Source organism: Polypterus senegalus, chromosome 6 (genome assembly GCF_016835505.1).
Source record: "Polypterus senegalus isolate Bchr_013 chromosome 6, ASM1683550v1, whole genome shotgun sequence".
Taxonomy (NCBI): domain Eukaryota; kingdom Metazoa; phylum Chordata; class Cladistia; order Polypteriformes; family Polypteridae; genus Polypterus; species Polypterus senegalus.
Genome location: NC_053159.1, coordinates 97,410,448 through 97,436,534, shown reverse-complemented (window position 1 = coordinate 97,436,534; position 26,087 = coordinate 97,410,448). Strand labels below are relative to the sequence as shown.

General features: G+C 37.2%; 2 protein-coding genes across 3 annotated transcripts in view; both read left to right on the top strand.

Annotated features, from left to right (window-relative positions):
• lrwd1 (leucine-rich repeats and WD repeat domain containing 1) overlaps positions 1–17,053 on the top strand; it is a 38,750-nt gene extending 21,697 nt beyond the window's left edge. For both annotated transcript variants that reach the window (XM_039756615.1, XM_039756616.1), the window contains exons 11-16: positions 1,409–1,481; positions 2,265–2,405; positions 2,740–2,849; positions 3,686–3,847; positions 6,830–6,939; positions 15,780–17,053. In XM_039756615.1, coding sequence (XP_039612549.1) covers positions 1,409–1,481; positions 2,265–2,405; positions 2,740–2,849; positions 3,686–3,847; positions 6,830–6,939; positions 15,780–15,932 — 749 coding nt within the window. In that variant the 3' untranslated portion in view covers positions 15,933–17,053. The remainder of the gene's footprint in view (positions 1–1,408; positions 1,482–2,264; positions 2,406–2,739; positions 2,850–3,685; positions 3,848–6,829; positions 6,940–15,779) is intronic.
• Positions 17,054–22,698: 5,645 nt separating this feature from the next.
• Positions 22,699–26,087, top strand: part of bckdk (branched chain ketoacid dehydrogenase kinase) — a 38,720-nt gene continuing 35,331 nt past the window's right edge. The window contains exons 1-2 of the mRNA XM_039756613.1: positions 22,699–23,052; positions 25,982–26,050. Coding sequence (XP_039612547.1) covers positions 22,822–23,052; positions 25,982–26,050 — 300 coding nt within the window. The 5' untranslated portion in view covers positions 22,699–22,821. The remainder of the gene's footprint in view (positions 23,053–25,981; positions 26,051–26,087) is intronic.

Genomic DNA, 26,087 nt, shown 5'->3' with positions numbered 1-26,087 from the left:
TGAACTGTTGAATTTCATTGGGCAAAATCAAACAGCCACATGAAGTTTCACACATACATTCTACTTATGACTGAGAAGTGACAAAGTATGATAAGGCTACTTTATACATACTGAGCTACCATGTGGCATATTATAAATGCATGAAGTGCAGGAGCTCTTGATTGATGTTTCCCACATTCAGATAACCTGGCTGAATGGTGGCTGAAACAGACTGTGACATCAATTTGCTTCTTCACTGTTCTCATCAAGTACAAAGCTAAATACGTTGTTAGTAGCAAGTCCATCTATCCATGTATTTACTGAACCCATATAAATCATGATTATTTAACAAAAACAATATACATTCCTGCCCTGATGCATCATAAAGTGCAAATTCCTGCTTGTGGACCCTTACCTTGCTTATACTAGGATTTTGCTCCCTGTGATGTTTATTTGGCTAGTATAAGATTATCACCGTTTACCCTGTGACCTTTACTTGGGTAATACAGGGGTATAAGTGCCCGATAGTAACATTTAAGTTTTCCAAGTGTTTGACACACATCATTCGTGTTAATATCAAAAAATATCGTGTTTGTTGCAGGGCTGAGAAAGGATAAGGATTAATCTTTTTTTTCCATTCCTTTCTCTTTTGCCAGGTTGTGAATGGCCTGACTCAAAATCACAGCTACACATTAGATCTAATCATTACTTATAGAATTGAGATTCAAAATTTAAATATTATGCCTACTTCATTAAGTTTAATCAGGTGTTGCCCTTACCAGTACACTCACAGATTAAAACAAGAACAATGTGACATCTAGATTGTAATGTGTAGATATTTTGAGAAACTCAAGCATAATTGTGGAAAACAATTTGGATCAGCTAACATCAAATTATAATTTGGCTTTGAAAGAGACTTTATTTGTCACCAATACATTTCCCGTCAAGCACCAACCAAAATCAACACAAGAATATAACAATTTTGCAATTTTTCCTTCCTCCAAGTGAGTGTCACCCGTTGCCTCCTGACTTTTAAACAGGACCCAGGAATGCTTCCAGTGTCGCAGCAGGCATCATCTGGAGTACTTCCAGGTGGTACTGAAGTCAGGACATTCCTCTGCCAGCAGTGCCCTCATGAGGTACACAAAGGTACACAAGGACACTAAGAGGGCTGCTGTCCTGCACTACAACTCCCATGCAATCCTGTGGGACTCCTAACTGGGACCAGCCTAGAGGAACACTAAAATCTATCATGTTGGGGAATGAACTGCCTCTGACATTCATGTTTGCCCAATCCATCCATTGTCCTTCTAATCCGACTAAGTTAAGGATTGCTAACAATCCATGCCAGGTTGCAGCTCCACTTGTGATGTGAGTCCCTTCATTCAGACATTTATAATAGATATCTTCTCTACTATGTTTTCACCAGCTGCAACATATGAAAAGAAGATCATACTATGGGACATTGGTGGCCTTGGTGAAGAATATGACTTCAGAGTCAGGTAATCAATCATTTTAGAAGTAACAACTGAAAGTTATTTAGACTGGATTAAATAACTGAGTGACCTAAAGGCTCCACTAATACTTTTATAAGATCCAATGGAACTGTTCATAGGTGTCCAAATAGTAAACATTGTTGCCTCACAGCTCTAAGTGCTTAGATTTGATTCCCAGGCTGTTGACTGTCTCTATGGAGTTTAGTTATCTTTGCATCCATATGAGTTTTATCTAGTGGTTTATGGTTTGTTCCCATATACTAATAGCACACATGTTACATTAGTTGGTAAGTCTGTTAACTGTCCCAGTTGACCAAGTACACCCAGTAATGTCAGCATAGTTTCCAGCCCCGATAAGTGAATTAAATGAATACAAAGTCAGGCAGTGGCCTTAGAAAGTTAAGCTCCATCAATGCAAATAAATACATTAATAATTATTTCCTATAGGATATGTAAACCTGAATTCAGAGATAAAAAGCTTTCATTCCAGGAAGCTTGTGGGTAGCTACTGTAAAACTGTAAAACATTTTATTATAATTTAGTTTCTCCACTCACTCCAGTAAGTTAGGATTTCAAGATTGTACTAATGGTAGTTAGGTTGCCATCATTTTATTGTTGACATGGGCATTTTCTTTCTTTATATGCTTCATTGTCTTCTGTGCTAGATTCTTAGTAATGTTTTAGTAACTAATGTTCAGTATCACTACTAATACGCAACTCTTGATTCTGTTTTTATTAGCTACATTTATTCTTTTACCAGTATTGTTCTTTTTATCTGTACAAATTCAGCAAGCTACTCACCCTTGAAACCAAATCCATTCCACTACATGTGAAACTAGTGCCTTCACAACCTGAACATCTCCTTTTGGCTGCCTGTGAAGAAGGAATGTTTGTTTTTGACATTGATCTGAACAAAAACAAATCCAAAAGGTATGAGTATCTCATGCACAGGACTGTGTCAGTGCAGTAATCTGTTGTTAACCATGAAAACATTAGACTATTTTTATTCTGTCCTGTTTACTATAGTGAAATAGGTTTATATCTCTTATTCTGTTCCATAACCAATAAGGTTATTACATACAGTATTTTATAATTAAAACTAAATAAAATGTTCACTTATCGTAATGTACTCCTGAAAATTAATGATGGTATGTGGTGACATGAGACCTAATCCCACTCTTTTCTGTTGTTTAGGTGAGCAGTAAAAAAATAAGGAGTTAATTGACATGTGTGTCTTAATGATTGCATTCTCCATTTTATGCAGGCCTGCTGAGTGGGAAGTGCTGTTCCCTGTATATAACCAAGAAGATGAGGATGGGTACAATGACTTTCGGCTCATTGATGGGTTATCTTTTCTTAGTGACAATATAGTTGGTATGTTTGTTTGATAAGCAAAAAGTTATTCCATGGTACAGTGGACAGTTTTTTTTAAAACTGGCGAATTGTTTAAAATAGTTAGTGGTTTTCATATCTGAGCCTATACATGAGGAGATAGAAGAGCACAGACTCAACCCTACTTCTTAGCAACTACAAAATCCTGAAACGCTTCTAACACTAAATATTTACCTTCTACATGGTGACATTTTTATATGAATTGTAAGAAATAATTTTTAGAACACAACCTATTACATTTGTGACAAATAAGTGAGTAGAAAGGATGGCTTTTGAGGTTAAGTATTATTTATCTCCTTTGGAGCTTTCAGGTTACTCTGGAGCAGAAGCCCCATATTATTCAGACAGTGATGTTGTGACCATATAAGACACCACCTGTTGCATTAATTGCTGGTATCTCCTACAGATGTTGAATGAACATTTTATCCTTAACCACATGCACTATTTATAGACTAAAATACTTTTTTTTTTTCAGGTATTAGGACAGATAAAAAAGTGATAAGGACACCTTTAATTTGCATGCATTGTACTGATCTAACACACTTTTGAGTTTGCAATAGGACAAAGTGTTTAAGCATTTGGGTAGTAGTACTAAAAATAGATCTTCCCATACACTTCACTTTAAACACTTTTGGGTTTATATATCTTAAAGAAATAACACTTTTTAAAGATAGGCTTTCTAATGCTAAAAGTAAAGTAACTGAGAAGAGACTGTAATTTTATTGCTAATTTCATCTGTCAGAATCAGAGGAGGTTTACAGGTTTATTTTTGTCTTAGAATGATCTTAGCTAAAAGATTAACCTTATTGTCTCTTAAGTGTCCAAGAGTGCCAAGCAGGGATCCATCTACTTATGGAGCTGGAAGCAGACATTAGCTGCACAGCAGAAAACAAAAAATAAAAAGCTGGAAGCTGTGATCCTAGCAGAGCTGCAGTGGTGTGACACAGACATCACACATTTGTCTCTTGGCACCTGCCCAGGTTAGTGCATCAACATAAAGTCTGTTTTAGTTGTTTTACAGGTTTAGAAAACACATTTATAAAAATGTAGTATTTGACTCTTTTACCCTTTAAGCATCAGCCATTGGAAATCAAAGAGTTGGATAATCTAAAGATGGGAAGACAATACTGGTAACATGGTCACAAATATACTTAAGAAAAGACAAAAAGATACAATTTAAAAACTGAAAGACCATTCTTATGAGACTCAATGCCAACAGTTATCAGCAAAACATCAAATACACTGCAACTACAATGAAAAAAAATTACAATTACCATAAAAAATATTTTACCCAAGTTAAGATTGCTGCAAATTAAACAGATTTGCTGTTAAGAAAATTGCTTCAATCAATATTTCAAATAGCTTATTTTATAATGAACGGAAACAAACGTAAAATAAGCAGTTGCCGTAAAATTTTACACGATAGTTTTGCATGTTAGTTGTCATTGCCTTGAGGTAGTTAGCATTGTTGACGCTTAGTTAATGGATGCAGTTCCCCACATGATCACTCTCTGTATGGAGCTGGTACATTCTGCTATTCTTTGGAGTTTCTTTCTTTATTCCAGTTTCCTTTCACATCGAAGATGACTTGTGTTTTTTATTAAGTAAAATGGATTTGTACAGTACATTTGAATGCATATGTTGTTCATCTTGGCACCTAAAAATGGAAACTGTGGCAAGTGGATTAAATGTGCAAGAAGGAATTTCACTGTATTCTGCACATGTGAGACAGTACTACTACAACTACATGCAAAAGAAAAACATTTGAGATTATTTGGCATCTGTAAAATTGCCTAGTGTGAATAAGTACCTGTGTGTGCCATGTGATCGACTGACATTCTCTCTTGCTTCCTATGCTTCAGGGATATGCTTCAGCTCAGAGACCCTGCACGGGGCCAAGCAGATTAAGAAAATTAATGCATGAATGTTTTTCCTTTTATTGCCTCTCATATAGCCACACTGAACTCAGAGCTTAATACTTTTTTGTGATTGCTAACAAGACAGTGTAAATCTGATTAAATAAATTTAAGATTGCTAAGGTTACCTTGTGAAACTGACACTATCTTAAGCATCACAATATTTGTCCTGTTTATTTAAATTAACCACTACATAAACATATTAAATCCATACAATAAACCCTTATTGATCTTACCTATGAGATTTTGTTTTTCATTCTTAATTGTACATTGCATCTATTGATGTGTTGAAGCTTGTAATGTTAAATAAAAATTCAAACATTGGAATGATCTCTGTAGCTAAAGATTAAATTCATAAATATTTCTGTAAGATTATAACAAACCTTAATTCATTTCATTAATTCATTCAAATGCACATCTGTAAGAAATATCTGTTATTTAAGCTTTTCTATTATACTCCTGGCGATTTGAGTGCCTGTATTTTGGAGTTAGTAAGAGATGCATCACCATGCATTTTCAAAGGCACAACATTTTGGCTATTTAGCCTTCATCATTTGTTTGAATGAAAAGGAGGCATAGTGGATCGCAACAAGTTAAATCCAAAGGAGTTAGTGTAGAGCTGCATTAGAAGGATTCTACACAGATTTAACTTGCTGTGATCATTTATGCCTTCTTAATGAAAAAAAATTAATATTAGTAATAAACTTATTAATCAATATTGATAAATATTTAATTCATACCAGAGTCAATTTCAGCTACTCATCATTTTTTTTTATATCCCATTTCTGCTGTCTGAGTTCTCCCGAGTTTCTTTTTGAATAAGATAATTTTACATCAGAATTGTCCACAAGTTATGCTCCTCTACCACTATTGGTAATGCAGTCCTAATAATGTAATCCTAAATAAATGTTCAAAATTTCCCTAAATCATACTCATTCATTAAGTTATCTTCACAGAATTTATTAGAACTGATTGGTCAAAGTAAGCTTTCATTCATGATGTGGATTAACTAAAGAATGTGATGATCGTCACTTCAAAGTAGCAGTGCAAAAAGTTTTTTATATCTGTTACCCTTTTTATATATAATGATTATAAAATATAGTGCATGTAATGATTATTAAATTTTATTGGGGAGATCACATTGACGTCAGAGCTATACAATCACTCATAAAGTGATAAACAAATATATTAAAAGATTTTAAAGGACAAGACAGTTTCCTCTAAATGCACAAAAAAGCAAATTCATAGACTGTAAGGGTAGTTAGCAACCCTAAGGACATTTCCACATTATAAATCCAAGTCTTTAATGAAGAAATCATCATTTCATAATGTCTGATGACACATGATATTTAATAATTGTTTTTGAACACTAAATGCCATTAAGAGGAAGGTTTGGTTAAACAGATAATCATTATTGCATCATTGATAATTTCCTAGTACAAATTTTCTATGGCATTCAATGTAATCATCAGGCAAACATGGAAAGTAAAAAAATTATCTTTGTATTGAAAATAAAAGTAATGTCTGCATAGACAAAAATTAAATGTTTCTGTGATTATAATATTAATGTGTCTTTGTTTAAACTATTTCAATACTGTGTATCGGAATGCTACATCTTGAACACTTTTGTTAAAGGGCCAACAGAATAACATTTAACGTTAGTTTTGAAATGCCATCTATTCTAAGTCACAGTACAGTTTCAGAGTTTCAGATTTATTTTAGAAAAAATACATTATTACAAGTGAATTATAAAAAGCTATGCTTGAATTGTTTATAGACCCTGATTGTTGGTCTGCTTCCCTCCATTGTGTGCTCTGTTGTTATAGATGCTCATTCTGGGGAAGTGGGGAAAGGGTGTTAGTAAGGAATGATACTTTCTACCTTTTGTATCAAAATCTAATTTTAAATTGCTTCATTCCTGCATCCAGTAAAAAAAAAAAAAACTTTAAGACTGGATTTCTGTAACCTATTTTAATCTGCCTTCAGCCTATAGTTAGGCCAATATTTTACTAAACTTTGCACTGACAGCAAATCTGTATTTTATAGACAAAGACTATGTGGCTTGTGGAGATGATAAGGGGGCCGTGTGGACATATGATTTGGAACTCTTTTTGCAGACCAGAGCCAAGGCCACCAAGAAGATTGCCCCATCACAGGTACACATGCTATTGTCTTCTAAAAACAGTTAATGTGGGTAAAATGTCTTCTGCCTTTGTCCATAAATTTTTATTTCGTGTCTATGAAATTGAAATGTGTTATTTGTTTACCATATATACTAAATGATGACATATCTAACAAAAGAGAGACAAAATCTTTACTAGCTGTGGGCAGGTTCTCTTCTCACAAACAGAACCATGTCATTCAAGGCCTGAGTAAGCAACATGCTTTTCTGCAAACAAATGCTCCTTATTTACTATGGGAGATTTTAGTCTTAAGACTTGTTTCGATGCAACTACACATTTGTGCATTGTTGTCAGTATTGTGCAGGTGAGTACATACTGTACTTCCTAAAAAAATGGTTGTTTTATCTTGAATTTACTGTAGTGCTAGCTTGAAACACCCATATATGCCACAAAATAGGCAGTAGAACTCAAAACATGTAACATTAAAGAACTTATTTTAGATTTTAATGCTAATTTAACATCTTGGTACAGCCAGTTGTGAAGACACAATGTCAACATCATCAAACTAGAGTCTATGCACAGCACATATAAGGCCAGTTTCTAGCTGTCATTGGATTTTTTTTAGTTCTTCAGATGTGCCCAGGTGACTTAGTTCTGAGAAATGGCAAAGTCTTGATGTTGTAACGACTTCCAAGAACATGGCACTTGGGTGTTAAACCTCTGAAGACCCAATAGATAGCAGCAACAGAGTATAGTGCCTTCCCCTTTAACCATTTTATTCAAGTATTATGTACAGTATCTGCCCAACGAGTAATACAACTGCAAAACATGTTTCTTTTTCTCACTGCAATCAAACAATTCTAGTCCGGCAGCTGTTTTTTTTCACTATAGTTCCTCTAGATGGTTACATTTTAAAAATACCTTTGTAATTCATATTGTCACTCATGTCTTCAGTACAAATTAAAATACAGTTATATGTCTGCTTAAATGCAAGGTAAATGTATAATAATAATAATAATAATAATAATAATAATACATTTTATTTATATAGCGCCTTTCCCATGCTCAAGGCACTTCACAGAGTTAAAGAAAGAATGGCAGGGTATACAGTATATAGCATTGTAATAAACCAGATAAATAAGTAAAGGAAGAGTATGAAAGTAATTTCAGAAAAAATGCCTAACAGACAACATATGGTTTAGCACACACACACACAGACAGGTTACATGAGCATCTTGACATAGAGGTAAACTGAGAGAAGGGTAATAAAGTCAGGTAGAGCTAAAAGCCTTCCTGAACAGATGAGTTTTGAGTTGTTTTTTAAAAGAATTCATGGAGTCAGCTGACCTGATTAATTTCGGTAGGTCATTCCAGAGTCTGGGTGCTATACAGCTGAAAGCCCTGTCACCTATGGAGTGTAGATTAGTGTGGGGCACAAGATTCCCAGAATCAGAGGACCTTAGTGGGCGGGCAGGCACATAGTGATGGAGAAGGTTACTGGTGTAGTTTGGTGCGAGGTCGTTTAAGGCTTTGTAGGTTATTAGTAGAATTTAATATTCGATTCTGTAAGACACAGGGAGCCAGTTAAGGCGGAGCAGGATGGGTGTTATGTGCTTGCTGCTGCTGGTTCGAGTAAGGACTCTTGCAGCCGAGTATAAGCTGCAGCTGTTATATAAGATTAGAAGGGGCACCGACCAGTAGGGAATTACAATAATCGATGCAGGATGTGATAAAAGCATGGACAAGTTTCTCGGTATTAGAAAAGGAGAGGAAGGAGAGAACACAGGATATGTTATGGAGGTGAAAGTAAGAAAGTTTCTTAATGTGATTTATGTGGGTGGAATAAGAAAGGGAGGAATCAAAAATGACACCAAGATTCTTTACAGTAGAGGCAGGTCTGATGAGATCACCGCCAAGATGGACTGGGAAGGAGCTAATTTTATTAAGTTGCACTTTAGTCCCAATTTGCAGGAGTTCAGTTTTGTTGCAATTTAATTTTAAAGAGTTCTGCTCCATCCAGGTATTAATTTCACTGAGGCAGGTTGTGAGTTGTGGTAGCGTAGATGAGCGGCGATAGCAAAGCAGCAGAAAGCATAGCAGGACGAGGTAGCAGGATTTGGAGGTTCCAACATACAGCCATAGACAGTAACACTGGGTATTACAGGTGTGATCACCCCAGAGCCACAAGCCAGGTGGGTATGAACATCAGATCAGTTCTTAGTTATAGAGCACAGTAAAATGAATCGGGAGCAGAACAGCATAGCAAATATAATCAAGGAGACAGATCATCCCAAGCTTCTAGATCGCCAGGTACAAAGAAATGTTCATAGGTCTCGTCCCGTGATCCACAGATTCAGTTGTTCCCAGTCAAAGTAAAGTCCATAAAATCTGTAAAAATTAAACCAAATCCATACAATTCGAGTCAGCTGCATCCATGAACTATACGTACAATAAAGAAAATAAAACAAGCGTAAGAAAGTGTAAGATTAAGACGAATTTTGCAAAAAGTGCTGTTAACAGGGTGGAGCGGCAACAACATGCGTGCGCCAACGTCCCCTCCCTGAAGTGAAATGTGGTCTATGTATGAAATATACATTTTTGCTGTATTTCTATATAATTTGAATGACCAGTTAAGGCATACATCACAAAAATATACTGATTAATGATTATAGTTGCTGTACATTTCATCTCCTAATGATAAATACCTGTATATTCTAAATTTAAAGAAAGCCAACCTAAATTCAAACATGTTCTGCATCATTCAAATAGTTAAAAAGTAAAAAATCAAATATTTGAGCACTGAGAAAGAAATGAAATGGTTGGGAAACTGAGTGAAGAACCGCTTTGTTAAACATTGTTGGTTAATTCAGTATCAGTGCAAAAATATACTGACAATTGTGACAGATGCATAGAAGGAGAATTTAAGAATAATTGTTCTCTGCATGTAAGCCTGTGCAGCCATTTTACAGACCGTGAGATGTAGACAAACTATCATTGTTTACTTGGTTTTAAAGAAAAAAAACTTTTCCAAAAATGAGGATTTTCAGGACATTAAAAGCAGTGGGGGTATGTGGAATATTATTTATTTAGTTGCAGTATCTCAAGGAACAGGAAGATGGCAGCAGATATTTTTGAACTTATTAGTATTTTTGCTTTTCTGTCACAACAGGAAGCAGACACAAAGGGTTGCATCAACCCAGAATAAAATGCCAAGAAATATCAAAATACTATACTTAATTCCTCACAAAACACACAAGGAAATGATGAGCAGAGGGAGATCTAAAGTTTAGCAAAAGATCAGACAAACACAAAACAACTGCAGTTGTGCAGTGAGCTTTAGTAGACAGACTATTGTGTTGTATACCAGGTTGATTGGCTTTCAGTTTTCTGCCCGCCAAAACGCTACAAAGTGTTTATCTCTTTAGTGTTTCCCCTCTGATATGTAAGCTTCACTCAAAACACCTCTGAATTTATTTCAGACAGTGTTTTACTGGCAGAAAGTAGTGCCTTGCCTCCAATCGGAAATACTTCCAGAACAAGTTTTGGAGTCACGAGGTCAGGGTACTGTATTATCTGGTGACCTGAAACTATTATACCCCTGGGCCCTTCTTGATCAAAAAGAACTGGGCCACTCAAACACCATTTAGACTGACATCTTCCTTTGGTAGCAGCATTATCTTCTCTTCTCCCTGTCTGGTTTCCCTGTTCATCTACATATGCCCTTAGTTTATCTGTCAAAAAAATCAGGCACTTCCGCACTGCATACCAAATGCATTCTAGTGTCTATGGTGAACTTCACAGATTTTCTTCGAGAACTTCTTTACTTTTAATATATATTTTTGTAATATTCTGCTCTCATTTTACATTAGAATCTAGATTTAGATCTAGAATAGAATCTGAATGTGAAAAAGCATTAGTTATATGCTTTCACTATTCCCTTTCCTCCTTTTCACATAAGCATGAGGAAATGTAAGTATTATTTAAAAAAATGTGAAAAAGAAGGCTTAAAGTAATATTTTTGTAACTGTATAATTGTACTGTAATAATAAATATCTTACATACATAATATGTAAACACATCTAGTAACTGTATTTCTGTTGATTATCCTCCCTGGGCATGTGTACTTTGAAGGAAGGTGGTTGAGGACCTCTTGAATTGTTATTGTGGGTCTCCCCCCTCTCTCTCTATACAACAGTTAGGTATTTCAAGCTGATTGCTAGTTAAATCTACAATACCATTTGAAATCCTTCATATCTTGTCAAGTGTTTAAGACAATAGGTAAAAAGATATGTTGTGATATACAGTATAATAATGTTGATATCCTTGTTTGGTAGTGTCATAACTTTAATATATAGAAGTATGTAAATATATATTGTAAGGGACAGCCAACAGCTTATCCGGGCAGGCACACCCAAGTACTGGAAGGATGGGGGAAGGCAGCTTATCAAAGACACTGCCTCCCCCCAAGATGATAGATGGCAGCTTCCCTGGACTGCAGCGGTGCCTCAGATGCCTGCAGGGCACTATGGGACTTGGAGTTTGGCAGCACAGCCCTGCTGGGTACCGTGGGTGCCACCAGGGGACGCTTTGGGAAGTTGGTAGGAAAACAAATTCTCACCTAGCCCAGAAGGACTAATGGTTTATAACAACAGAAGCCTCAAAGTACTTCCAGGCTGATTAAAACCTAAATTCTCCTGGGTCAAGGACAATATAAAAGACTGCTGTGAACCCAGAGCTTGCTGGGAGGTGTGGAGGAGAATATTGTATTGAATAATTGTTGGTTTATTGGTGTATGGTGGTTGTAGTGCTTAAAGGGCACTTTGAAGAAGACAAAATAAGTAAAAGATCTTCTTTGTGCTTTTACCCTGTGTCAGCGTATCTGACTGTTGGGTTTAACTGGGCGACAGTGACCCCTGGTGTTCACTATATAAAATATTGAAGAGAATGGTAAAATACATAGAAATACCATGTTTTTATTTTCTGAAGCAGAATGCCATAAGGATGCACCAGCATATAAACTGGAGTATATCATGACGAAAAAAAATTAGGATTGCAAGCACAGACATGATTCTCTCTTTCTTCCTCCAGGGGAGTGTTGTCCACCTCCTCTCCAGACTCACCTGTACTGAAACAAAGTTGCTGCCTTTATCACTTCCCCAGGAGTACATCTAGTATCAAGACACTGTCCGTCGGAAGCACTTCTGGGTTAGGTGGAAGTCCCTTAAAGTAGGGACCATTAGTCCCTTCAGCACCCACCGGTGGCACCAATGGAACCCAACATGTTGTTCCATGGGACTACACTTCCCAACATGCCCAGCAGGTATCTGTACCATAACATAAGGTTGCTGCCACCTACCATTTTGGGGGGTAAATAACCCACGTGATCTGTGTTCTCCTATCCTTCCTTTGTACTGGCATCCTGGCCAGTTAAAGATCATCTGTCAAGTCCTTCGGGAAGGCTAGCTTATCCATTCCTGTCCAACTCCTGGCTGTGGCAGGGACCACCCTGCCTATTTAGTGGGCTGGCCTCCCTTCCAGGTAAGGAGTGTTGAACCAACCAGTCCAGGCCTGCCATCATTTAAAATATAGATTTTAAATTTATTTTGCACACCCATACCAGAGTGTAGATTATATACAGTAGTATACAGATAAGCTTAGCATGTGGTTAAGTGGTTTATTCTACTACATTAAGCTACAGGAATTTGGGTCACTTCATTATTTGGTCTTTGCTCATTTTGACTAATATTTTGTGGGATTTCTTCCACATTTGTCCAGCATTTCATATTTCTGAAATTTCTCAGAATCTCAGCAGGTATTGGATTCAAAATGTACTCACTGAGCTCTAACTCACTTTGCAGCTCTAAACTCAAAGCACTTTGACTATAAAGCAGCTTTTGAATTGGCTTATTGAGTCATTACCAGCAAGCCACCATTGCTGTCCTATAAAAATGTTGGTAAGCTTCACTGGAATAAATAATTGCCAACTGAGCAGGTACCTAGTATTAAACAATAAGCAATCAAATAAACAAAAAGAAAAATGAATCAAAGAATTTGCAAACCCAAATAATGCATTAAGTGAAAAATCAATGTAAAAGCATTCAAGGAAGAAAGAGCATTGTCCATCCATCCATTATCCAACCCGCTATATCTTAACTACAGGGTCACAGGGGTCTGCTGGAGCCAGTCCCAGCCAACACAAGGCGGAACGCAGGAAACAAACCCCGGGCAGGGTGCCAGCCCACCACAGTACATGAGCATTGTTTTTATTATACTACAGTTAAACCAGAAAACGATAAATGTGTTTTATGGTGTCTATGTATTGCTTCTGCTGTGTTCTTCAATTTTTCATTTTTCTTTTCTTTTTAGTTTGCATTCATTTTTATTTGTATTCTTTTTCTTCTGCTTCATATAATTGAGTATATGTTGACTATTTGGCACCATAATAATGTTATAAATAGCCCTGAAGAGGGGGAGATTCCCTTAAAATGTGTTTACTTTCTCCAGGACTACCGTATATTTCTGTATGTATTACAGTGCATCTGGAAAGTATTCACAGCGCATCACTTTTTCCACATTTTGTTATGTTACAGCCTTATTCCAAAATGGATTAAATTAATTTTTTTCCTCAGAATTCTACACCCAACACCCCATAATGACAACGTGAAAAAAGTTTACTTGAGGTTTTCGCAAATTTATTAAAAATAAAAAAACTGAGAAATGACATGTACATAAGCATTCACAGCCTTTGCTCAATACTTTGTTGATGCACCTTTGGCAGCAATTAAAGCCTCAAGTCTTTTTGAATATGATGCCACAAGCTTGGCACACCTATCCTTGGCCAGTTTTGCCCATTCCTCTTTGCAGTACCTCACAAGCTCCATCAGGTTGGATGGGAAGCATCGGTGCACAGCCATTTTAAGATCTCTCCAGAGATGTTCAATCAGATTCAAGTCTGGGCTCTGGCTGGGCCACTCAAGGACATTCACAGAGTTGTCCTGAAGCCACTCCTTTGATATCTTGGCTGTGTGCGTAGGGTTGTTGTCCTGCTGAAAGATGAACCGTCACCCCAGTCTGAGGTCAAGAGCGCTCTGGAGCAGGTTTTTATCCAGGATGTCTCTGTACATTGCTGCAGTCATCTTTCCCTTTATCATGATTAGTGTTCCAGTTCCTGCCACTGAAAAACATCCCCACAGCATGATGCTGCAACCACCATGCTTCACTGTAGGGATGGTATTGGCCTGGTGATGAGCGGTGTCTGGTTTCCTCCAAACGTCATGCCTGGCATTCACACCAAAGAGTTCAATCTTTGTCTCATCAGACCAGAGAATTTTGTTTCTAATGGTCTGAGAGTCCTTCAGGTGCCGTTTGGCAAACTCCTGGCAGGCTGCCATGTGCCTTTTACTAAGGAGTGGCTTCCGTCTGGCCACTCTACCATACAGTCCTGATTGGTGGATTGCTGCAGAGATGGTTGTCCTTCTGGAAGGTTCTCCTCACTCCACAGAGGACCTCTGACAGAGTGACCATCGGGTTCTTGGTCACCTCCCTGACTAAGGCCCTTCTTCCCTGATCGCTCAGTTTAGATGACAGGCCAGCTCTAGGAAGAGTCCTGGTGGTTTTGAACTTCTTCCACTTACGGATGATGGAGGCCACTATGTTCATTGGGACCTTCAAATCAGCAGAAATGTTTCTGTAACCTTCCCCAGATTTGTGCCTCAAGACAATCCTGTCTCGGAGGTCTACAGACAATTCCTTTGACTTCATGCTTGGTTTGTGCTCTGCATGAACTGTCAACTGTGGGACCTTATATAGACAGGTGTGTGCCTTTCCAAATCATGTCCAATCAACTGAATTTACCACAGGTGGACTCCAATTAAGCTGCAGAAACATCTCAAGGGGATGATCAGGGGAAACCGGAATACTTTCCGGATGCACTGTATATGTGTTAATTTTGTAAATTTCAGTATACATTCCTATCAAAATAATATTTTTTTATATTTAAATAAAGTACTTTTTTCCATGATGTATAGTAAGTGTAATTTGATTATAATTATGAACCCATTATTTCAATAACTTTTCAGTGTTTGTTGAATGGACATTTTTTTCTTTTATATATATACACTTCACATTCAGACGTTTGGAATCACTCACTCAGAAATTTTAATGATTTTGTTAGAAACTGATACTTTTTACAAAACAAGATACCATTAAACTGATGTTTGATGTTGATTAAATTAATGTTGCAAGTGGTTATCACTGCTTGAAATAGCTGATTTATAATTTTATTATTCACATATGACTGCAAAGCCTCATTTTCAGCTTCTGTTACTCCCATGTCTTAATGATGAACTCTCAGCTCATTCTTAATTAATCATGTGTAAGTGCTAATTGGTTATTAGCACTTTAGCAATGTCAGAACAGCTGAAACATGTTGTTCAATTCAGTAGTGCAAGTAAATTATCTTTCTTTAGGTTGCAAGGTAATGGCATTCTTACGGTTCAATTATGGGTTTAACATTGGCAAAAATTAAACTGATTTCTCAAGAAACACATTAGTTGACTGTTTTGTGAAAGGAAGGTTATTACATGTTTTTATGGAATTTTTTTTTCTTACTGTATTATTTGGGAATGTGGGTGGTTCCATTTTCTTTTTGTTCATTTGATTGTTTTTTGTTTAACAACTGGTAATTAATCATGTATAGGCGACCAGACTCAGGTCTGCAGAGCCATGAATAACAAACACTAACTACTCCTACAGTTGCCTGATGCTGTAATCTTTTCATTTTCTAAAGCATAGATTAGATATCTTCTTCTTTTGGAGGTATCTGTGATGCTGAAGTTTAATTTGTTTTTGTCTACTCTTTATCCATTCAACAGGTTTTGGAATGGCCTGCTCCAAACCAGAATGGCAAAGGTCCTCTTGAACCTATGTCCATTAACAATGTGGGGATGGACCCTGAGCTACATTATTTAGTGGCCCTGACTGACAAGAATATTGTTGTTATATGGAAGAGGATGCAACAGCAGTGAATCATTTGCCCGTAATGCATGGTGGTTAACTGTAGTCTGTGTGAAGTATCTTGTCATTTAAAGACTGGCAATTATACATGCAAGGCTGGCCCTCCTGTGATACAGAGAAAAGATTTCTGGAAACATTTTTTTTTCCAAAACTAACCTGGAAGGAGACCACAAGTCCAACTTCAGTGAAAGTGCAACTGAAAGTTGGGATCAAGAAGTTGGTTGCTGCCAGTACAAAATGACCCACAAAATGTCTATAGGAGGAAGTTCAGGTCACTTTCTCCACATCTGTTTTTGACAAAATAATTAATTTTTCTTAACTGTTTGTACAGGCGACATGAGACATTCACCTTCTGAGTAAAATTTCTGCTTTACCTAAACCATTCCCAGGCACTCTTAAAGACAGACAACAGACATGTAGTCATTGGATGTTTGTACAATGATCATTTAAAACTTATGATATCTATTTACTTTAAATCGTAGATCCAAAGTTTCTGTTCCAGTCATCTAATAGATTTAACATTTAGTGTCTAATGTATCTTTAAATCTAGTACTAGTAAAAGAAGGCAGAGAAAATCTCTGTTGATTTGAATTAGACTAGGTGAATGTATGTGTACTAGATACTCCCATGCTTCTCTTAGACTAGAAATGAAGATTCTCTGAACATAAAGGAACATTCTGCTACTAAAACATTCACTTTTTAGATGTAACAGATTGAAATGATAAGACATAGTCTTAAATGGAGAATTTTGTAACATACCGAGGCAACAGTACATATTATTCAATGTGCCTTTATGTATTGTACATCTTGAAAAATATTACATAAAGACATAAAGAGGCCTGGTTCATGTAAAAAAGTTTGGGTAAGGTAAACAAATTAATTCTGTTTTACCATCAGTAACTCTTTTCAGTAGTTTTTCCCCATTGAGATTAAGTTGTATTCATTTGTGCTGGTCAATTTTTAACATGAAAAGCAGAAACAATATGTTATAAAAAAAAAGTTAAATAGTATTTTCTTTTACTTTTATTATGTGGTGTTTAGATATAATCATGGTCTTCCAAAACAACCAACCATTACTAGGTACACTGAGCTTCAACTCATTACAATGGAATATTAAAAACAGTTAAAGATGTCTGAGTGAAGTTTTTTATACAGAGTTTAATATGTTTTGGTTTTTTTTGTCCCTCCACTGAGTCAGCTCTTAATATGGCAGAGTGGTTTGCGTGATCAATCATCACCTGAGTGATGCCATCAGGAGTCATCCACTCCTTGTAGGGCCACTCATGGTGACAAGGTCAGAGGTGAGTTCCTGACTAGACCACCCCCTGCCCCGCCAAAGGTCCATCCAAAGTGATACAAGTACAAATTCCTTCCGTCCCTTGTAGTTCAGCACACAGTTTGCCACATTAAAATCCCGACAGGAAGTGAAATAAAGCAGTTGAAGATTTTGCACCCTCACTACCAGGGCTGTGGAGTCAGAGTCAGAGACAATTTTGGGTACCTGGATTCGGGGTCGGACTCGGCAAAAATGTACCAACTCTGACTCCTAATAAATATAAATTATAATGAAAACAAAATACAGCAAGTTCAAATGTCCCATTTCACAAACAATAGTCATAATTAAGTACTTCTCTGATGTAAGAATAAAGCCCAGTGCATAGTTGTGTTACTGCTAGTGTGAAGTTCACCTGAGCTATTATACAACCTGACATTCACATATTGTAATCTGGATTATGGTACATTATAGAAAGTGTTTTTATTTAATTTCAGATATAATGTGTTATGTATAATGATGTAGGTGGAGGTGTGTGCTATAGCCTGATGTATGTTCAGGGGTTCTTGTCTTTTGTTTAAACTGGCTGATACGGTAGAGCGTCAGCTTCCTAGCCAGTAGTTCTGTGGCTAAATGGCGTGTATGTTGCCTTCCTTCAATCAACATGGAAAATACATTAGCATATTAAATACAGAGGAGTCGGGGAGTCAGAAGTACTGGAAACTAAGAAGTCGTCCGTCTCCTGCTTTTGTGATTAGGCATGGAGAGGACAATAAACAAACAAACTAAACAAATTTGGTCCTACCTATATTCAGCCAGGCGCCATATCTGGCTAGTTACCCTTTTGCATGCAGTAGAAAAACTTCATAATCTTTCATCCTTGCTTCTTGGAATGCCCTCACACACATCGATTTGACCACTACCAACTGACCACTTTGGAGAACAACCCTTGTAGCCTCAGAACTCCAACATTTTAGGGTGGATATCTGTGCCCTCAGGTATTCATCATTTAAACCAGAGCTCGTTATACATTCTTCTAAAATGGCCATCCACCATCAGAGGTCCGGATCCACAGAATTGGTCTTACTATAAAAAATGTTTTGGGAAACAGGAATAGTATTCCACCTGAAAGGTCTACTTGGCATTACCTCCTGTGTGACAACTCTACTGCTCTTCACAATGTACCATGTTCAGCTGTTGTAATTCAACAGTGGCAAAGTTATTTAAAATATTTAAAACTGCATGGCCATGTTTTCTGATACTTGTTCTATACCTGAAAAAGAATGTTAGTTTTCTGAAAATGTTTGTACAGTATATGTAAAAAAGTACAGAACAGGTGGACTGCCGTGAGACTAGTAATTTGCACAAGTAGAAAAATGTACTTTTCCTAAAAAGAGAATGCAAATGAGCATTGTATGATTATATGCATTTTTCATTGTTTATATCTTGAATCATTTATGAACTTTCTGTGAATAAGTAAAATAACTAATTGGAACTTTCAGTGGTACTGTTGCCCAACCAAGTAATGGAGACTGCTGTGCCGCTATTGTTGCCATAATAAGCACTGCCAACCCAGAAATATGAACTGGATAAGTGGGTTATAAAAAGGATAGATAGATGAACTTTCTAAGGTTAGTAAACAAAGTAATTACGAGGACTAATGAACAAAACTCTTTGACGTCACTTCTAAAGCAGCTACTAAGGTGACACCCAGTTGGGGAACCTAAGGACACATCTGAGGTACAACAATGGAGCTAGTGACAATACTAATTCTACAACTGCTAAATTAAAAACTGAAAATGTAAAAAAAATAGCTAGATACTATGCAACGATATTGATACTGGTCTTGGGTTTTGGTCCGATACAGTGATCATGTAGTTGTACTCGTACTTGTAAAAATGCATCAATGTCCAACATATAACCGATATTGTTAACATGCCCATGTAATTGTGTGAATGTTAAAGAGCAAAAAAAAACAACACAAAATGTCTGTGATGAAAATTAACAATGAAAACCAAAGCCATAGTGCATTGTAAACTGTGCTCTACTAAAATATTAAGAGGAGTTATAAAAACAAGTTAATGCACACAAGTAATTCCACATCTCTGAAGTAAACATAAGAATGAGCATGGCATAATTGCCTTTGGTGGCACATAGCATCAACCAGTGTTGCGTCAGACTCCAGCAAGGAGAGTACAAATGTCAGATGATAACCAGTGGGCTGTGAAAATAACAAGCTCTGGTCCAGTACATTGTTTTTGATGATCAACCACAGTCAGTTGTTGTTAATGTGGGATTTCAGTGCCGCCTGAATGTGTTGGAACCCAAGCATAACATTCCAAATTGTATAATAATTATAATAATACATTGTATTTATATATGGCAGTTTCTTTTCCAGCTGTCTTGGGAAAAAAGACAATGACATTGAGAGTTTGGATGACCATACATAATATGCACTTACCTATTAAAAGTCCTATATGCAAGACTAGCAAAATACCTGCGCTTCGCAGCGGCAAAGTACTGCCTTAAAAGTTTTATTAAGAAGAAATTTAAATCTTTTTAAACTGAGGGAAAATATACCAATAATTATTTGTTAAGGATCTCTTTGTATACCACATTGTGAGTTCCGCCCTCCGGTTGTAATATGACCAAGCTGTGCGCTGAGCTTACTCTTAAGCATGCAACGTACAGTTGGCCATGTGAACAGTAATTTTGTTTCAAATCTCACAGCCTGGATTGCTGCTGTCATAATCGCTTTGAGTTTCATGGTTTGTTTCAATTACGACAGTATTTGTAGGACTTGTGTTGAAGAGACATTCGGCATCTGTCAAGCGCTGCAAGTATACAACCAGTTTCATCGATAACTTCACATCCAGCTTTTGAGAGTTTAAACTTTCATAAACATCAAAGTGTCTACTACTGAAATTGTCACCTGTGAATCTAAGATGTTGAAGAGGCATTGGCGGTTGTCCAAAGGTGTAAAATATTTGGCCATTTCGGTACACTTGAAAGCGACAACCGAACAATTCAGCGGCAGCCATCAACTCACATGCAGATGCATAGGTGAAGGGCTTAAGCATTTCATTCTTATATTGCTCCTGTGTAGTATAATTATCTCCTGTACCGTCATTAGTCCACACCTTGAATCTGTCCCAGTCATTCAATACATAAGACACAATGTTTCTCCAGATATCAAGAGTGAGCCTGATATGGCCGTTCAATATGTAACAAAGAGAATGGAAAAGATAGGTGCCATCTCCGGGCATGGAAACCACTTGGTAAGTGACAGTTCTTTGATCGATGGTGATTACCTCGATAGACATGTTAATGCGGGTACGGTTGGAATGATAAAGGAAATGGGTACCTGAACAATGTAAAGTAAGTCTAAAATACCTACACAATAACTATAATCGTAATAAATGAACAATAAAACAGCGGAGAAGCCGTGGATTAAATAAAAAGGCTGTAGTTATCAGCAGGGAGACGTGAATCCCGTGGCGAAGCAAGGAAGGGAATGTAGAGACTGGAGCGACGGATGGCCTTATATAGGCAGGCAGCGAACAACGTGGGAGGCGTTGGGATGGGGGACCGAGCTGCAGGCTATGGACGTATATATGTACGTAAGTACGATTCAGTTAGCGTTGGGAACCCGCGTATCAAATTTCTTGAAGATGGGCCCATAAGTAACAAAGACTGTTGAAAAGTTCAATATGGTGGCCGACAGTGGCATCATACCACTGAAATAAGTACGTACATCGGTTTTGGTTAGCGCAGGGAAGCCGCCTACCAAATTTTGTGAAGATGGGGCCATAAATAAGAAAGTTCAACATGGCGGACGTTGTTGACCGTTATTGACCGTTATGACCGTTACGTGTAGAATTTCGAAATGAAACCTGCTTAACTTTTGTAAGTAAGCTGTAAGGAATACGCCTGCCAAATTTGACCCTTCTACCTACACGGAAAGTTGGAGAATTAGTGATGAGTCAGTCAGTCAGTCAGTGAGGGCTTTGCCTTTTATTAGTATAGATGAAAGAGCCAGTGTGGCGGGAGAAATACAAAACGCAAAATGGAAAACGCGGGGTAGGGCCATGTGCACGTGCCATTAATTCACCTCCCCGCCCTTCTCACCGATTGGTCAACTGCTCACCTTGGGTCCACCTCTACAATTGTACAAAGATAAACTACACTATTTAAACTACACTATGTATTTTTGCACAATTTTATTGATTTGGAAAAGTTTCATTACCTTCTAAGCTTTTTGTAATCAAAGAGTTTGTTTCAGACACAATACATGCCTGGTTGTCACTGTGTTTTAATCTAATCACTTAATATACATACTTATTTTAGCTGATCATAATACATGTAAATGTGTTTTTTATAGACAAGAAGAGTGTTTCTTTGCAAAATACGGTATCCAATGCATCTGTCTTCTGACAGAATGCAACAGAATACAATCCATGCTGTAAGAGTTTTGCTATTTGCATACAAGCACTGAACATAAAACTTTCATGTTGGTTTTAGTGACATGTGTGTCTGCATCAATATTAACGATTCACATTGATTATTTTACTGGAGTAATGTTAGTTATGCTTTTATATGCTACCTAACCTCTCCTAATTTTCCATATACTTACTATTAAAAATTAAATTTTAAAACTAGAAGTAATGAAATTCATTTTTTTTTAAATCGTTAATTGCCAAAATGTCTTAAAATAACTATGTAGCATTTTGGAAGAATCTCTTCTATTACTTAAAAAAATACCTTTAAATATCAAAAATTGTCTATTGATTGGACATGAAATTGGCATGCATATCATCAGAAAAAAATGTTTCCTGTTATAGATATAAGGATATAAGGATTTCAAACATTAATACAGCCAAGGAGGTGTTGCTGGAGCTGCAGGAATTGTGTGGCCCAGAGGCAGCTGGACAGGAGTATGCAGCACCGTCTGGATGGACCACCGGAGTAGTTCTTTGGAGTGTATATTTAATGAGATTGTAGATGAACATGCTGCGGCATTAGCAGTTGCTGCCATACAGCTGGAAACATACCTGGGAAAGATGATAGTTTCTCGTTAGGACAAAAAACTTAAGTACTCCGAAATCCCAAGAATTTGTTGTTAGGTTAATAGGTGACGCTAAAATGACCAGTGTGTGCTTTGTGTCTCTGCACCAGTCAGCCCCAGAACAGAACAGGTTGAACTGGGCTTAACAATATTGTTATAATGATGAATAATTGAAGGATGTTTGTCCTTTACGATTTTTACATATAAGCATATGCTTCTTTTGCAAAACTATTGATATGAATATAGCAAGACTATACATAATATGCACTCACCTATTAAAAGTCCTTTATGGAAGTTGAAATAGCCAATGTGGCGGGAGAAACGCATAACGCAAAATGGAAAATGCGCGGCTGAAGGGCCATGTGCGCGTGCCAGGACTTCGCTTCCCCGCCCTTCTCGCCGATTGGTCAACTGCTTACCTTGGTTCCACCTCTTTCAAATGTCAAACGGTTACAGCGAAGAAACCAAGAAGTCCTCTGCTGCCGCTGGCGAGATGGCAGTACTGAGTGTTTACGTAAACGAATACTGGGCACAATCAAAGAAGATAATTTAAAAAAAGCGTATGCATTTGTATCTCTGGAATTGCTGGCAGGCCTTAAGGATGCGATTTAGTGTGCCCAGGCGAGCAGCAGAGGTGCTCGGCTCTGCCTTCGGAAGAGGGAGCTGCAGCCATGTTTCGGCTCGGTTCCGGTCCACATCGTCCATGACAGGTTACACAGAGCTGGCCCGGGAGCGCTCTAAAACCGTCACCTCATTTTACAATCAGTCTGCTATAGATGTATCCGCTGAAAAGGTAATTGGTTAATCGGGGGTCGCGTTAGGAGATGTCGGGGAGTGTTGGGAAAAGAAAGACCGTGGCGCTTCGAGGCCGTGTCATTGACAGGTCGAACTTGGATCTTGTCTAACTGCCTGCATGCCACAGGCCCGCGTGCACTCAGATTTGCGAAAGGCAGTGGCGCATGAGGAGATTATAGCTTTTTGTCTGATAACAGATCAGTGGACAACGAAGGAGGTTAAAATAAAAGGGACTTTAAGCGTCTGAAGTTGCGCCACCCGTTAGGCAATCGGGAAAAGAAAAACTGTATCAGTTCCCTATTAAAAACATTGAAACTTGCTTTTTAGAAAAAGAAAAGTTTTCAAAGATAAAGCCTGTTTTTATTGATAAGTTAACGTTGACATTTGGGGTAACTACTTTCTTTTAAGTCTTCCTTGTTCATAGCTCTTTTACTTTAAGAGGGACAATTTTCAAAAGTTAGGCAAAACTGAAAATAAAGTTTATTACATTTTTACAAAGTTAAACAAAACTGAAAACTCCTTCCTAACAGTTTCAAGTTAAGCAAAAAAAAAATTGTTCACAGGAAGACTAAGTTTATGGGTTATTTATAGAAGTGGTGATTGTGTTATTGCAGTCAAGCCAAGTGGCTCAGATGCATAATCAAAAAGTTTCAAAGCTGTACTGTATTGTCACTTTCCACCATATACACACCCTGTGACCTTCAACAATTCAGCTAACCATCTAGCATTCCAACTTCCATAATTTGGCCTGCAATAACTTAGAGAAAGGTGCTATGTAAAATCAATTTATTTTTAATAGTTGAAAGAAGTTCCTGTTGGACAGTTTAATGGTGCAGAAGGTGGTACTTGAATTCAGGGTGATTCTTTACATAGATGTGAAGAGTTTGTATGTGCTCCCCATGTTTGTGTGCACATTGTCTAGAAATAGTCCAAAGGCATGGTTTTAGGATGGTTGGTGACTCTGCATTAGCCCATTGTCAGTGAGTGTTCTTGCAATGAAGTGATGTCCTATCCAGAACGTGGTTTTACTTTGTGCCAAGTGAAGGTAGAATAAGCTGTGGCTTTCCCCAACACTGTACCTAAGGAAACAGCTGATTGACCAAATTGATGGAAGTAGTTGTTTTATGTTACGAAACCATAAATACCAGCATTAAATCAATTTTATAACGTGCTACTTTGTTTTAGGAATGTGTAAAATCAGTACCTGTCCTAGTAGTATTGGGTGCAAAACAGGCACCAACCCTTGATAAGTGTCAGTCCATCACTGGACACAACCACACATGCACCCACACTGACTTATACAGGGCCAATCTGAATTGCCAAAATCATCCTCACGTGGCTGTTGGGATATTTGGAGGAAAATTAACACAGGCATTGGAACATCTTTGGATCTGTGAGGTGCTAGCCCTCCTAACTGTGATACAAAAGTTTTAACTATACCTTTCAACAACTGCTTTAATTTTGCAGTACAGGATGATACTTTAAAGGGCTGTTTATACTATTAATAAATTAAATTATAGATGCACAGTGTCATTGTAGACATTTGCTCAAATGGCACCCCTCTCAGTTGTGCATTTTCACTTGGAGCTGCTAAATACAAGCTCACAGGATTTGTGACTGTCTTAGCTAGCTGAGCATTCAGGCTTCTGACAACAAGAGCATCTTCCTTTTGCAGTGGACTTTCTCCATTTCAGCCTCAATACACAGGCTACTGTGTTATTGAATATCTTGTTAATAGATTTCTTATCAATTGTCTGAAACCACTGTTTCTATTATATGGTCATGGAAAGCAAAAGCTTATCCCAGCATTGTGAGCTCAAGAAAATAAAGAAGCTGAATTGGGTGGCAGGTATTTGCTTGGAATCACCAATCCTCACTTAGAGCAGGTGGATTAAGAGCCACCCATTAACCTAAAATATTCATCTTTTGTGAGCTGAGATCAGAGTACCTAGAAGAAGCATATATATGTTCTGTTGAAACAATAGACAAAAAGAAATTCCAGAAGGTCTTTTGGCCTGGGTGGCAGTAGCTGTAACCACTTTGTCTCCTTAAATGAATACTCCACCCAAAAATGATACATATTTTTCATTTTGCTTATCCCATATAGTTGGTCATGGTGGCCAAGAAATCTTTGTAATCTCATGTTTTTGTGGAGAAATTAATTATTGAATATTAAAACTGAACAGGGTTAGTTGCTGACCAGTGGGCAGTGGCAAACAACGTGAAAAACACCGATGGAAAAAAGAAAACAAATTCTCTTGTAATTCATTTTGCATAATCTGTATATCCAATACATATTTTTACAGTGAAAACATCCAAATTGTATGCATTTTTGCTAAAATATTAGTAACAGGTACTAACTGAAAGTGCTGCATTTATTGTCAACAGGAAAGACATCATTCCCATAATGCTGTGTGTTTAAATTAAAGACAGGATTCTTCACCAGTGGATGAGGGAAGAGGCAGATCTACAGTTTTATTTTCACTCCATTTAAGTACTTCATCCTGATCTGCAGTACTTGTAGATTATTTTTTTAGCATATCAATATCAGCATATTCATACAAATGGTATTCTTTGAAGTCGTAAAAAATAATTCATTTCTTTTTATACGATGCTGCCATCATACACTTAAAATTGTAAACATAAGATAATGAAATTTAAAATGAGCTAGCATTAGCCATCTTTAAACGCATTGCTTTTATTTGAAATATTTATTGTCAAGTAATGAACTATAACCATTTAAGATTCTCTATATTTTAAGATTGATTTAAAAATTTAATTAGCTAGTAATCTGAGAAGTTTTACTGTTAAGGGTCTAGATGCTGTCACTGGACAAAACTCGTCTCTGTACGAAATTACACAAGCATGTACTTGTCCAACAGGCCAGTGAGGTTAATTGGAATTTAACTGTTCCTTTGCTTTTCTAGCCCTCTGTTCGCCTCACTCCTACCACTATGCTGTATTCTGGGAAGTCACCAGATGGGAGCCACATCCTTGTAAGTAGCTTTTTTTAAGCTTAGTAAAGTGCTATAT